A 15026-nucleotide genomic window follows, 5' to 3' on the forward strand; every position below is an offset into this window, starting at 1 on the left:
AGTTACATGCACAACATCTACTTATTGATTGGTGTTCTTTTAATTTATTTGCAAGGTAGAATGACCGAGAGAGGGGAAGAAAGAGCAAAGAGCAGATCTTCCAGGTAGGCTAGCAGGGAGCTGCATTGGAAGCAGAGCAGCCAGGAGTCCCGCACAGCTGTGGGATGCTGGAGCCCTAAGTGGAGGCAACACAGCCTCGGCTCCACCTTCTTCACTTTAGTCCTTTCCTACTGAACTCACTTTAATCCTTTCTGCTGAATTAGTCCTTTTCTTAAAGATGAAGGATCTTCTAAAAGTTGCTAGAAATGTATTAAGAGGCTGGCACTGAGGCTCACTTGGCTAACCCTCTGCCTGTGGTGCCTCCACCCCCAGTTCTAGTCCCCATTGGGGCACCGGATTCTGTCCCGGTTGCTAGTCTTCCAGTCCAGCTCTCTGCTGTGGCCCAGGAAGGCAGTGGAGGATGGCCCAGGTCCTTGGGCCCTGCACCCACATGGGAGACCAGGAGGAGGCACCATGCTCTTGGCTTCGGATCGGCACAATGTGCCAGCCCCAGCCCGACAGCCATAGCAGCCATTTGAGGGGTGAATCAACGGAAGGAAGACCTTTCTCTCTGCCTCTCTCTCTCTCACTGTCTAACTCTGCCTGTCCAAAAAAAAAAAAAAAGTATCAAGAAAATCTATGTTTCTGTATCAATTTTTAACCCTAAAATAATTGTATTTTCAAAAGCACTTTTCCAAAACTAGTAAAGGGCCTTTGTGTAAAATGTCCCCTTGGGGCATTGTGTGTGAGAGAAAGGATTAGTTCACACCCTACAGCGCTGACCTCCCATAGTGCGTGTTCCGGCCACTCCCCTTCCACTCCAGCTTTCTGCCCCTGCACCTGGGAAAGCTGTAGGAATGGCCCAAGTGCTTGGGCCCCTGCCCCTCTTGGGGGAGACCAGGATGGAATTCCTGGTTCCTGGGGTCATCCTGGCCCAGCCCTGCCTGTGGCTCCCAGCTGGGGAGGGAGCCAGCAGATGCAAGACAGGTTTCTGTCACTCTTCCTTCCCAATGAAGCTTTTAACAGAGTACCCTCTACTTTCCTTTGATATTCATATTGCTACCTGGGATTTCTTTATTTGTATCTGTCAAGGTTGCCTGTCCGCAACACTGGATTTTCCACTCTGATGCTCCTTTGTGTTTGGCTAGAAATGTCAACAAATAGGGTGGGGCAAAATGAACCTGGGCTGTCAGAGGGAAACCGAACTCTGGGATTTGGTGAGCTGAGTGCTGATTGGATTCGAACCTTGCTCAGGTATAAAGCCGGAAGCGCGGAGAGATGGAGCCTCATTGGGACTGCAGCGGCCACGGGAAACCACCTCTCTCTGAGTCCTAGAGTGTGTTCCCCTGCATCAGGATTTTGTCCACGGCAGGTAGCTCAATTTCTTATTCTGTTAGACCGTATTTGAGACCTGTGCTTTAGAGAAAGTCCTTATGCCAAAAGTGTTTCAGACTCAATTGGAACTTTAAAAACGCCTTTGGGAGACCTTTATCAATGCCACCTATGGTATCCTATATGCTTTATGTGCATTTTCTTGTTTTCTTGTAAAGTTTACTCCTCGGTTGTTTCTTTTTGTACAAAGAATAATCTTCGATTCTTGTCATCAGCCATGTTAGTTGTACTGTCGATCATCATTGCTTCTTTTATCGCCTTTTGGAAACTTACTTTTTCTTTGACGCTAATTCATTGACACGCTTGTGGAGTACCTAACTCACTATTTCCAAGCTTGTTTTTCTTCATCCAGTGGCCCCTCTCCTTTAGCTGCGTGCTTATTTAACATTCAAATCTGACAGTAACATCGCCATTGCAATTCTGTTTGGCTTGATGGTACCTCAGTGATGATTTTCACCATTTATGATAAAGTATTTTTCGTTCTTTTTAAAATTTTTTAAGATTTCTTTATTTACTTGAGAGGCAGAGTTACCTATGGACAGAGAGGATGGACAGAGAGAGAGGTCTTCTATCTGCTCCTTCACTCCCCATAAGGCTACAACCCGGGAGTTGGGCAGATGGGAAGCCAAGAGCTAGGAGCTTTGTTGCCGCCTTCCAACCTGCGGGTGCAGGGCCCAAGCCTTTGTGCCATCTTCTGCTGTTTCCCAGGCCAATGACAGGGAACTGGATTGGAAGTGGAGGGGTTCTCGAACCGCCGACCATATTGTTGCCAGCAGGCAGGAGAGGTAACCCGCTCCCACAGCACCGGCCTCTCTCTCTCTCTCTCTCTCTTTTTAACTGAGGCTGATTTAGCGAAGAAGAAAGTGGCGGGAAGAGGCAGGGCTAGGGGTCAGGAGGTGGCAGTGCCGGGCAAGCACTGGGCTGAGGACCTCATACGGGGGCGGTGGAGGGAACACCTGGTGCGGGCACAGGGGTTCTGCAGTGGGCGCGTCGTGGGGTGGGGTGGGAGAAGGTCGTGGGGCCTTGCAGGTCAGGGCGCTGTGGCCCTTGAAGGAACAGCTGGAGCTGCGTCCCTGCCAGCCATGGCAGCGAGGGCCCGCGGCATTGGTGCGACCGCCGGGGGGCAGCAGGGAGCAGTCTGTGTAGGGCTCCAGACTAGCGGAGTAGGCCAGGACTTGGGCCCTGCAGCACTGCTCCTGCATGCCATGCACCAGGTGAGCCGGTGGCCCTCGCGCCAGCAGCGCCACGTCCTCGCCGCTGTGCGTCTGCCCACGGCTGCCAGCTGCTGGTACGCGGGGGTACCTGCTCTGAGTCTCGTTCAGGTCTCGGCGGCTGCCCCCTCTCAGAGCTTAGCCCAGATCTTAGCCCTGCAGCATGGAGGTGTAGTTCTTGCCGTCCAAGGCCTTGCTCGGAGCCAGCGCAAAGATGGAGCTGCCCCTCAGTGTGTAGCCCCCAAAGGAGAAGATGGGGGGTGGTTGGCGGTGACCGGGGTCAGCCTGTCCAGCTCGCTGGTGAGCTGGCCGCCCTCTCAATGGCAGTCTCAGTGAGCGCCTGATGAGCTATGCCTGGTGGTGACGTGCTCGCGTTGGTCCCCTCCACAAAGAGGAAGAAACCAAGGGGGTTCTGGCTCATTAGGTGCACGGCAGCCTTGGTCGGACCATCAGGGAGGGGTCCTGCTGGGGCTCTCCTTCTGTCTCATATTTCATGTCTGAGGGTTCAAAGAGACCCATGAGGTGGGTCACCCTGGAGCCCTGAGCCGCCTGCATGAGCTCTGCGTGGTTCTGCACCTACTGTACCCCTGCTGCTTTGTCAGCCACTCCTCCTGCACCAGGTTCTACCCGTCAAAGTTGGTCCCATTCTGCTTGAGTCAATTGGGTACTCTGGGCCTGGGGTCCCTTAGGAAACATGAACTTGCGCCCCCGCCCAGGATCTTGTTGATGTCTGTGTTGGAGACCACATGTGTGGCAGTGTCCTGGCAGCTCTGCTGCAGCCCCGAGGCAGGCAGTGGCACCAGCACCGAGTACCAGTTGTGGTTCACAGTGAGCACCTGTGTTCTGCTGGTGAGGTGTGCTGCACTGGGTGGTGTCACCACCCCCACCCACTTCCCTCCTTGGCCCTGTACGTCCCCGAGAGAGCACCACATTGCCCTGGATTGTGTTGTACTGGTCGTAACCAGGCCAATGGTCTTTACATTGGCCTTGACCACGCACAGGTAGGCTGTGGCTGTGCCAGCACTCTCTGGCACCTATTGTCCATGTGGAGGTCTTGGATGCAGCAGTTGTGGGAAGTGGCCCATGGCAGAAAGTATGTCGGGCCCCAAGATCCCCTCATCTGCCCCTTAAGGACCATGTGGCTGTCACTATGGAAACCCCCATCCCGGCTCCCAGGAAGAGGATGGGGTTCTTGGTGGCCGTCTGGATGGGGTGCATCTTCCTGATGGCAGCCAGGGCCTCCTTTGCCTCTTGGTTCCAGAAGTCTGGGCAGGCTGAGGCCTCAGGCTCAGCAGTGGTGACAGCACTGGGAGCAGCCAGGCCCCCTGCAGGTCTGGATGGTGTCGATGCGGCCAGCCCAGGACACCGGGCCTCCCCTCCTCCATTCTTTATTGTAGTTTATGTGCAGACTTCCCTGAGGACCTATTAACATAGTGGGGTGAGGAACTACCAGGCTCAGGACAGACCTCAGAGACAGTGAATCTCCTGACTAAGCCAGGACATGGGTGAGGAGCCTGCTCGACCAGGAGATTGCCCTGTTGGCCTGGGCAAAATTCGTGTCCATAGTGAAGTCCTGCTATTGAATTAACAAGCCTGGGAGGTGAACCTCTGATTTCTTCAAAAGTTCAGTGTGTGTTACTGCTTCACCTATAAATGAAGCCACTTAGAAAAAAAAGCAGAGGGGCCAATGCTGTGGCTTAGGAGGTTAAGCCTCTGTGTGTAGCAAAGCAGCCCATATGGGCTCAGGTTCGTGTACTGGCAGCTCTATTGCAATCCAGCTCCCTGCTGACCGCCTGGGAAAGCAGTGGAAGATGGTCCAAGTGCTTGGACCACTGCACCTTCCTGGGGCACCCGGAAGAAGCTCCAGGCTTTGAGTTCCACTCTGACTGTTGTGTCTACTTGGGGAGTGAACAGGCAGATGGAAGACCTCACTCTCTGTTTTTCTCACTCTATCTCTCTGTGTGTCTGTCATTCTGCCTCTCAAATGAATAAATCAATCTTTACAAAAGAGAGATTACGTAGAGAAGATAATCTGGGGGATATCTAGGGGGACGATCTAGAACACACCTGGGGACTCAGAGTCACCCAGTTTCCTGTCTTGCAGCCATGATGTCTGAGAGCTCCGGCCCCCAGAACCCCAGCTGCCACATCATGACCTTCTACCCAACCATGGAGGAGTTTATGGACTTCAACCACTTTATCGCTCAGATGGAATCTCAGGGTGCACACCGAGGAGGCCTGGCCAAGGTCATCCCACCCAAGGAGTGGAGGGCCAGACAGAGCTACGATGACATGGATGACTTCTTGATAGCCCGCCCCCTCCAGCAGGTGGCCTATGGCGGGGCAGGTGTCTTTACTCAGTTCCATAGAAAGAGGAGAGCCATGACCCTGAGACAGTACCGCCAACTGGCCACCAGCACAAAATACCAGACCCCAGCGCACCTGACTTTTGAAGAGTTGGAGCAAAAGTACTGGAAGAGCCGTGCCTTTGGTGCCCCGATCTACGGCGCTGACGTCAGCGGCTCTCTGTTTGATGAGAACACGGCACACTGGAACCTCAGGCGCCTGGGCTCGCCTCTGGACCTGCTGGCACAGGAGTGCGGCGTGGTCATCGAGGGAGTCAACACGCCCTACCTGTACTTTGGCATGTGGAAGACCACGTTCGCCTGGCACACGGAGGACATGGACCTGTACAGCATCAACTACCTGCACTTCGGGGAGCCCAAAACGTGGTACGCGGTGCCCCCGGAGCACGGGCGGCGCCTGGAACGCCTGGCCGGGCAGCTGTTCCCGGGCAGTTCCCGCAGCTGCCAGGCCTTCCTGCGGCACAAGGTGGCCCTCATCTCGCCCAGCGTCCTGCGGCAGAACGCCATCCCCTTCCGCCGCGTCACTCAGCAGGCTGGCGAGTTCATGGTCACCTTTCCCTACGGCTACCACGCGGGCTTCAACCACGGCTTCAACTGCGCCGAAGCCATCAATTTCGCCACCCCGCGCTGGATCGAGTATGGCAAAGTGGCCTCTCAGTGCAGCTGCGGGGAGGCCAGGGTCACCTTTGACATGGACCCCTTCGTTCGTATCCTGCAACCCGAGCGCTACGAGCTGTGGAAACGCGGGCAAGGCCGTGGCGGTGTGCACCTTCCGGAGCCCATGGGCCAAACAAGCCAGGAGCCACACACGAGCCGGGAGCCAGGCACCAGCCAGACGCTTCTCACCAGCCAGGGGCCAAGCATCCGCCAGGAGCCACGCAGCAGTGAGGAACCTCACACCAGCCAGACGCTTCTCACCAGCCAGGGGCCAAGCACCCGCCAGGAGCCACGCAGCAGTGAGGAACCTCACACCAGCCAGACGCTTCTCACCAGCCAGGGGCCAAGCATCCGCCAGGAGCCACGCAGCAGGGAGGAACCTCACACCAGCCGGACGCTTCTCACCAGCCAGGGGCCAAGCACCCGCCAGGAGCCACGCAGCAGTGAGGAACCTCACAGCAGCCGGACGCTTCTCACCAGCCAGGGGCCAAGCATCTGCCAGGAGCCGGGCACCAGTCAGCAGCCAGGCACCAGCCAGAAAGCACGCAGCTGCCTGAAGCCGCGCCCCAGCCGCGAGTTGTGCACCAGCCAGGAGCTGAGGGCGTGTAGGCAGGATCGCGGGCTCTGGAGGGCGGCCCTGGGCCTCAGGCAGCTTTCCTCGCCCCAGGCTTGTTCCACTGGGCCTGTGCCGGCCTCTGCTAGCACCCGTCGAGCAGCTGCTGTGGGCGCCGGATCTCAGTGGTCTCTCGGCAGCAGCAATGAAGTCAAATCCCAGACTGACGTTCGCAGGTCCAGGCAGCCCAGTCCTGCCCGGTTACCGACTCCAGCTCTGTCTGCCGAGGCTGTGCGCCTGTCAGCTGCTAGAGGTGGTCGTGGTCGTGGTCGTGGTCGTGGTCGCGGTCGTGGTCGTGGTCATGGTCGTGGTCGTGGTCGTGGTCGGCGTCCTCGGCCACTGCAAGCTGAGGAGCCCAGCCTGGAGGCTCCACCCAAGAGGCGGCTGTTGTCCCTCTCTGCACACACAGAGGCTGGCGCGGAGGCTCCGACCCTGCCCAATGATGGAGCTTTGGATGTAAACACTAATTAGAGCCCTGAGCGCCGGGTTTCCTGCTGAGGCTTCGGGATGTTGCTGTGCCCCGGATCTTCAAGCCTTGGGGCCCCCGCTGGATCCCCATGCCCCGATGCACCCGGGCCCTTGCCTGCTCTCCTTGGACAGCATCACCGTGGATCTTCCTGACGTGGTGCCGCTGACTCCTCCCAGCACCACCGTGCAGCCATTCAGAAGCTTCTGCAGGGACCATGCTGGGGACTGGGCATCTCCTGTGAATCAGGCAGAGGATGGGGTCGTGTGCCACACTTGTGCCTCCAGATCCTTGGCTGCGTCTCTGGTTGCCCCCGGCCCTTGTGTTGCTGATGCCAGTCCCCTGTGGCTCAAGCCACAGGGAGGCGCTTTCTGGTGGCATGAGCCAAGTCCAGCACCACTGAACGCTCTTCAGCCCCTGAGCCCTTGACCATCTGCTCTGGACTGTGCAGTGGCCCCTGACCCTCAGAGCCTGTAAAGTTCCCAGCCCCAGGAGGAATTGTCCTGGCCTGTCCCCCTGGAGACCTTGTACCTAACTGGCATTTCTGATTTCTGCCTCTTATGTATTCCTCGTGGATATAGAAACGAGAACTCCTTAACGCGTTTTTAAACTTAAATTGTGTATAATCAGAGTAGATGAAAGGTAGTGAATTATTGTATTTTTGTATTCCTGTTGCTTAAGTTTTTGTAATTGCTCCAATAAACTTCACTGAATGAATTTAGTGTAAGCTTTTTTCCTAAGCTGGTTTAAAGAAGAAAACATAGGAATAAGCTGATCTTAGAAATGGAGTCAGAACAAAAGTGATAGGATCAACTACTCATGAATGCCAATAGGCACCTGACAAAATTCATCCCTAGGTAGGCCTTGTTTGAGACACATACCATGAGGAAGCTGCATACCCTCTTAAGATGCAGACTTTTTATTGAGTCAATTATTTAACACCAAAGTCAGCATTGTACTTAATGAGAACTACTTGATACATTTCTAGCAAGAATTCATAGAATGTAGAGGCATAACTAATCCAAAATGTAGAGTTATATGTGCTGGAAGGCATGAGATGAAATGTATATTGTTGCTGAGTGGATACAAAGTGAATAGCAGGACAACTTGAGAGGGGGAGAGTCTCTTCTCCCTTTTGTTCCCCCAAGTTTTCACCCTAAGAGGGATTCTTGTATTACAGCCCCGGACTCTTCAGTAAAATGCTCACGGGCACATCGACCACGAGGAAGCAGATGTTAATTTGTTTTAAAGATTTAGTTATTTGCTTGAAATTCAGAGTTCAATAGAGAGAGAAGGAGAGGCAGAGAGAGAGAGAGAGCAAGAGAGAGAGAGAGAGGTCTTCCATCTGCTGCTTCACTCCCCAAGTAGCTGCAAGGGCCAGAGCTGTGGCGCTCCAAAGCCAGGAGCCAGGAGACTCTTCCAGGTCTCTGACGGCTATGCAGGGGCCCAAGCACTTGGGCCATCTTCACTGCTTTCCCAGGCCACAGCAGAGAGCTAGATTGGAAGTTTAGCATCCTGGACTCAATCGGCGCCCATATGGGATGCTTGCAGGACTGGCAGTGGCTTTTCCCTGCTCTGCCACAGCAGTGTCCCTGCATATGCAAATCTGAATGACATACCACTGCACGCTCACTCCATGGGACAAAACTCAACTGTTGATACTCCTCCAGAGCTTGAAAAAGTGAAAAGCATAAATTGTCCTCCTAGGCAGAGAGGGTTTCAGTTGATAAAAACTTGGGAAGAACAGTTTGAATGATCAAGTGTGCATTCACAGACACATTTTTCAAGCTCTATTCTTCTCTGTTTGAAAGATGTACTCATTTATTTGAAAGGCAGAGTTAGAGAGAGGCAGTGATCCTCTGGTTCACTCCCTCATGGCCTCAACGTCCAGAGCTGAGACGATCCTAAGCCAGGAGCCAGGAGCCAGGAACCAGGAGCCAGGAGCCAGGAGCCAGGAGCCAGGAGCCAGGAGCCAGGAGCTGCTTCCAGGTCTCCCACGTGGGTGCAGTCCTGGGGCCATCCTCTGTGGCATAGCCAGGTATATTAACAGGGAGCTGGACCTGATGAGGAGTAGCCCAGACTGGAACCAGCACCCATGTGGGATGTGGGCCCCATAGGTCCTTTACATCGGCTTTACTCGCTGTGCCACAGCGCTGGCCCCTTTCACAAAGCTTTGAAGTACACTTGAGGGAGGCTGCTGCCAGCACATGACACGCTATTTTACTATAAACATTTTTATGAATTGAATGAGCACACTGAAATTAGAATGACAAATGGATACATACATTAGAAATAGTTGCTTATCGTCAAGTTCTGCGTGCATAAGACACTAGTTCAATGCATTTTATTCATTTAATAAAAAAGTAGTGGATGTATCACATTGCACATATTAATGTGATGCTGTGTGATGCTTGATGCATGTGTGCACTGTATAATAGCTACTCATGGGACTGGTGCTATGGGCTAGCGGGCAACACCACCACCTACAATGGCAGCATTTTGTATGGGTGCCAGTTAGAGTCTCAGTGCTGGGTAGTTAGCTGCGTAACATAATCACTTTTTGTCTTCTTCTTAAAAATAATAAATAAATAAAAGGTTTTTGACCGGCGCCGTGGCTTAACAGGCTAATCCTCCGCCTTTCAGCACTGGCACACCGGGTTCTAGTCCCGGTTGGTGTGCCGGATTCTATCCTGGTTGCCCCTCTTCCAGGCCAGCTCTCTGCTATGGCCAGGGAAGGCAGTGGAGGATGGCCCAAGTCGTTGAGCCCTGCACCTGCATGGGAGACCAGGAGAAGCACCTGTCTCCTGGCTTCGGATCTGCGAGATTCGCCGGCCGCAGCGGCCATTGGCGGGTGAACCAACGGCAAAAAGGAAGACCTTTTTCTCTGTCTCTCTTTCTCTCTCACTATCCACTCTGCCTGTCAAAAAAAGAAAAAAGGTTTTTGCTATGTAGTCACATACACAACATCTACTTATTAAGTGGAGTCCTCTTAATTTATTTGAAAGGCAGAGTGACCGAGAGAGGGGAAGACAGAGCAAAGAGCAGATCTTCCAGGTAGGCTAGCAGGGAGCTGCATTGGAAGCAGAGCAGCCAGGAGTCCCGCACAGCTGTGGGATGCTGGAGCCCTAAGTGGAGGCAACACAGCCTTGCCCCCACCTTCTTCACTTTAGTCCTTTCCTACTGAACTCACTTTAATCCTTTCTGCTGAATTAGTCCTTTACATAAAGATGAAGGATCTTCTAAAAGTTGCTAGAAATGTATTAAGAGGCTGGCGCTGAGGCTCACTTGGCTAACCCTCTGCCTGTGGTGCCTCCACCCCCAGTTCTAGTCCCCATTGGGGCACCGGATTCTGTCCCGGTTGCTAGTCTTCCAGTCCAGCTCTCTGCTGTGGCCCAGGAAGGCAGTGGAGGATGGCCCAGGTCCTTGGGCCCTGCACCCACATGGGAGACCAGGAGGAGGCACCATGCTCTTGGCTTCGGATCGGCACAATGTGCCAGCCGCAGCCCGACAGCCATAGCAGCCATTTGAGGGGTGAATCAACGGAAGGAAGACCTTTCTCTCTGCCTCTCTCTCTCTCACTGTCTAACTCTGCCTGTCCAAAAAAAAAAAAAAAGTATCAAGAAAATCTATGTTTCTGTATCAATTTTTAACCCTAAAATAATTGTAATTTCATAAGGACTTTTCCAAAACTAGTAAAGGGCCTTTGTGTAAAATGTCCCCTTGGGGCATTGTGTGTGAGAGAAAGGATTAGTTCACACCCTACAGCGCTGACCTCCCATAGTGCGTGTTCCGGCCACTCCCCTTCCACTCCAGCTTTCTGCCCCTGCACCTGGGAAAGCTGTAGGAATGGCCCAAGTGCTTGGGCCCCTGCCCCTCTTGGGGGAGACCAGGATGGAATTCCTGCTTGCTGGGGTCATCCTGGCCCAGCCCTGCCTGTGGCTCCCAGCTGGGGAGGGAGCCAGCAGATGCAAGACAGGTTTCTGTCACTCTTCCTTCCCAATGAAGCTTTTAACAGAGTACCCTCTACTTTCCTTTGATATTCATATTGCTATCTGGGATTTCTTTATTTGTATCTGTCAAGGTTGCCTGTCCGCAACACTGGATTTTCCACTCTGATGCTCCTTTGTGTTTGGCTAGAAATGTCAACAAATAGGGTGGGGCAAAATGAACCTGGGCTGTCAGAGGGAAACCGAACTCTGGGATTTGGTGAGCTGAGCGCTGATTGGATTCGAACCTTGCTCAGGTATAAAGCCAGAAGCGCAGAGAGATGGAGCCTCATTGGGACTGCAGCGGCCACGGGAATCCACCTCTCTCTGAGTCCTAGAGTGTGTTCCCCTGCATCAGGATTTTGTCCACGGCAGGTAGCTCAATTTCTTATTCTGTTAGACCGTATTTGAGACCTGTGCTTTAGAGAAAGTCCTTATGCCAAAAGTGTTTCAGACTCAATTGGAACTTTGAAAACGCCTTTGGGAGACCTTTATCAATGCCACCTATGGTATCCTATATGCTTTATGTGCATTGTCTCTCTGTTCTCTTCGTATTTCTCGGTGTACTCTTCTGTAGGAGAATTCACGGAGTTTTTCAAACATGTATTTATTTATTGAGTGGCAGGGTTAAGACAGAGAGATGGAGAGACAGGGAGGGAAAGAGGTCTTCCCTCCTTGGGTTCTGCTATGACATTAACAAGCCTGGAAAAGAGACCTTCTCATTTCTCCACATTTCGATCTCTGTTAGGGCTTCACATAGAAAGGAAACCACGTAGCAAATCGGCAGAGAGGGGCAGGCCGGCGCTCTAGCTCAGGTGGTTAATCCTCCGCCTAGGGGGAAGCATCCCAAATGGGCTCTGCTTGGAGTTCCAATGGCTCTACTCTCAACCCTGCTCCCTGAGATGGCCTCGGGAAGCAGTGGAAGGAGATCCAAGTGCTCTGACCCACTGTACCCACGGGGGAGATGCAGAAGCAGCTCCAGGTTTGGATGGGCCCAGCTCAGGCTGTTGAGGCCATTTGGGGAGTGAACAGGCAGATGGAAGACCTCCCTCTCTGTTTCTCTCTCTCTCTCTCTCTCTCTCTCTCTCTGAGTGTGTGTGTGTGTGTATGCTTGTTGTGTGTGTTTCTGTCGTTCTGCCTCTCAAATGAATAAATCAATCTTTCCTAATGGGAGACTATGTAGAGAAGATACTCTGGGGGGACAATCTAGAACACACCTGGGGACTCAGAGTCACCCAGTTTCCTGTCTTGCAGCCATGATGTCTGAGAGCTCCGGCCCCCAGAACCCCAGCTGCCACATCATGACCTTCTACCCAACCATGGAGGAGTTTATGGACTTCAACCACTTTATCGCTCAGATGGAATCTCAGGGTGCACACCGAGGAGGCCTGGCCAAGGTCATCCCACCCAAGGAGTGGAGGGCCAGACAGAGCTACGATGACATGGATGACTTCTTGATAGCCCGCCCCCTCCAGCAGGTGGCCTATGGCGGGGCAGGTGTCTTTACTCAGTTCCATAGAAAGAGGAGAGCCATGACCCTGAGACAGTACCGCCAACTGGCCACCAGCACAAAATACCAGACCCCAGCGCACCTGACTTTTGAAGAGTTGGAGCAAAAGTACTGGAAGAGCCGTGCCTTTGGTGCCCCGATCTACGGCGCTGACGTCAGCGGCTCTCTGTTTGATGAGAACACGGCACACTGGAACCTCAGGCGCCTGGGCTCGCCTCTGGACCTGCTGGCACAGGAGTGCGGCGTGGTCATCGAGGGAGTCAACACGCCCTACCTGTACTTTGGCATGTGGAAGACCACGTTCGCCTGGCACACGGAGGACATGGACCTGTACAGCATCAACTACCTGCACTTCGGGGAGCCCAAAACGTGGTACGCGGTGCCCCCAGAGCACGGGCGGCGCCTGGAACGCCTGGCTGGGCAGCTGTTCCCGGGCAGTTCCCGCAGCTGCCAGGCCTTCCTGCGGCACAAGGTGGCCCTCATCTCGCCCAGCGTCCTGCGGCAGAACGCCATCCCCTTCCGCCGCGTCACTCAGCAGGCTGGCGAGTTCATGGTCACCTTTCCCTACGGCTACCACGCGGGCTTCAACCACGGCTTCAACTGCGCCGAAGCCATCAATTTCGCCACTCCGCGCTGGATCGAGTATGGCAAAGTGGCCTCTCAGTGCAGCTGCGGGGAGGCCAGGGTCACCTTTGACATGGACCCCTTCGTTCGTATCCTGCAACCCGAGCGCTACGAGCTGTGGAAACGCGGGCAAGGCCGTGGCGGTGTGCACCTTCCGGAGCCCATGGGCCAAACAAGCCAGGAGCCACACACGAGCCGGGAGCCAGGCACCAGCCAGACGCTTCTCACCAGCCAGGGGCCAAGCATCCGCCAGGAGCCACGCAGCAGTGAGGAACCTCACACCAGCCGGACGCTTCTCACCAGCCAGGGGCCAAGCATCCGCCAGGAGCCACGCAGCAGTGAGGAACCTCACAGCAGCCGGACGCTTCTCACCAGCCAGGGGCCAAGCACCCGCCAGGAGCCACGCAGCAGTGAGGAACCTCACAGCAGCCGGACGCTTCTCACCAGCCAGGGGCCAAGCACCCGCCAGGAGCCACGCAGCAGTGAGGAACCTCACAGCAGCCGGACGCTTCTCACCAGCCAGGGGCCAAGCATCCGCCAGGAGCCACGCAGCAGTGAGGAACCTCACAGCAGCCGGACGCTTCTCACCAGCCAGGGGCCAAGCACCCGCCAGGAGCCACGCAGCAGTGAGGAACCTCACAGCAGCCGGACGCTTCTCACCAGCCAGGGGCCAAGCATCCGCCAGGAGCCGGGCACCAGTCAGCAGCCAGGCACCAGCCAGAAAGCACGCAGCTGCCTGAAGCCGCGCCCCAGCCGCGAGTTGTGCACCAGCCAGGAGCTGAGGGCGTGTAGGCAGGATCGCGGGCTCTGGAGGGCGGCCCTGGGCCTCAGGCAGCTTTCCTCGCCCCAGGCTTGTTCCACTGGGCCTGTGCCGGCCTCTGCTAGCACCCGTCGAGCAGCTGCTGTGGGCGCCGGATCTCAGTGGTCTCTCGGCAGCAGCAATGAAGTCAAATCCCAGACTGACGTTCGCAGGTCCAGGCAGCCCAGTCCTGCCCGGTTACCGACTCCAGCTCTGTCTGCCGAGGCTGTGCGCCTGTCAGCTGCTAGAGGTGGTCGTGGTCGTGGTCGTGGTCGCGGTCGTGGTCGCGGTCGTGGTCGTGGTCGTGGTCGGCGTCCTCGGCCACTGCAAGCTGAGGAGCCCAGCCTGGAGGCTCCACCCAAGAGGCGGCTGTTGTCCCTCTCTGCACACACAGAGGCTGGCGCGGAGGCTCTGCCCCTGCCCTATGATGGAGCTTCAGAGATCAGTGCTACTCAGAGTCCTGAGCGCCGGTTTCCTGCCGAGGCTTCGGGATGTTGCTGTGCCCCGGATCTTCAAGCCTTGGGGCCCCCGCTGGATCCCCATGCCCCGATGCACCCGGGCCCTTGCCTGCTCTCCTTGGACAGCATCACCGTGGATCTCCCTGACGTGGTGCCGCTGACTCCTCCCAGCACCACCGTGCAGCCTTTCAGAAGCTTCTGCAGGGACCATGCTGGGGACTGGGCATCTCCTGTGAATCAGGCAGAGGATGGGGTCGTGTGCCACACTTGTGCCTCCAGATCCTTGGCTGCGTCTCTGGTTGCCCCCGGCCCTTCTGTTCCTGATGCCAGTCCCCTCTGGCTCAAGCCACAGGGAGGCGCTTTCTGGTGGCATGAGCCAAGTCCAGCACCACTGAACGCTCTTCAGCCCCTGAGCTCTTGACCATCTGCTCTGTGACTGTGCAGTGGCCCTTGACCCTCAGAGCCTGTAAAGTTCCCAGCCCCGGGAGGAATCGTCCTGGCGTGTCCCCCTGGAGATCTTGTACCTAACTGACATTTCTGATTTCTGCCTCTTATGTATTCCTCGTGGATATAGACTGAACTCCTTGACGTCTTTCTAAACTTAAATTGTATATGAAGCAGTGTAGATGAAAGGTAGTGAATTTTTGTATTTTTGTATTCTTGTTGCTTAAGTTTTTGTAATTGCTCCAATAAACTTCACTGAATGAATTTAGTGTAAGCTTTTTTCCTAAGCTGGTTTAAAGAAGAAAACATAGGAATAAGCTGATCTTAGAAATGGAGTCAGAACAAAAGTGATAGGATCAACTACTCATGAATGCCAATAGGCACCTGACAATATTCATCCCTAGGTAGGCCTTGTTTGAGACACATACCATGAGGAAGCTGCATACCCTCTTAAGATGCAG

At 54.7% G+C, this 15026-nt stretch overlaps 2 protein-coding genes across 2 annotated transcripts; both read left to right on the top strand.

Moving 5' to 3' along the window:
• Positions 1-4748: 4748 nt before the first annotated feature.
• LOC133763876 (probable lysine-specific demethylase 4F) lies at positions 4749-7173 on the top strand. The gene is given in 2 exon segments (XM_062197587.1): positions 4749-6743; positions 6745-7173. Coding segments are annotated over 2 exon segments (2424 nt in total).
• A 4813-nt stretch (positions 7174-11986) lies between these two features.
• LOC133763877 (probable lysine-specific demethylase 4F) lies at positions 11987-14542 on the top strand. Its single transcript, XM_062197588.1, has one exon. The coding sequence runs from the start codon at positions 11987-11989 to the stop codon at positions 14540-14542; it is 2556 nt and encodes an 851-aa protein (XP_062053572.1).
• Positions 14543-15026: the final 484 nt, after the last annotated feature.

Source organism: Lepus europaeus, chromosome 7 (genome assembly GCF_033115175.1).
Source record: "Lepus europaeus isolate LE1 chromosome 7, mLepTim1.pri, whole genome shotgun sequence".
Taxonomy (NCBI): Eukaryota; Metazoa; Chordata; class Mammalia; order Lagomorpha; family Leporidae; genus Lepus; species Lepus europaeus.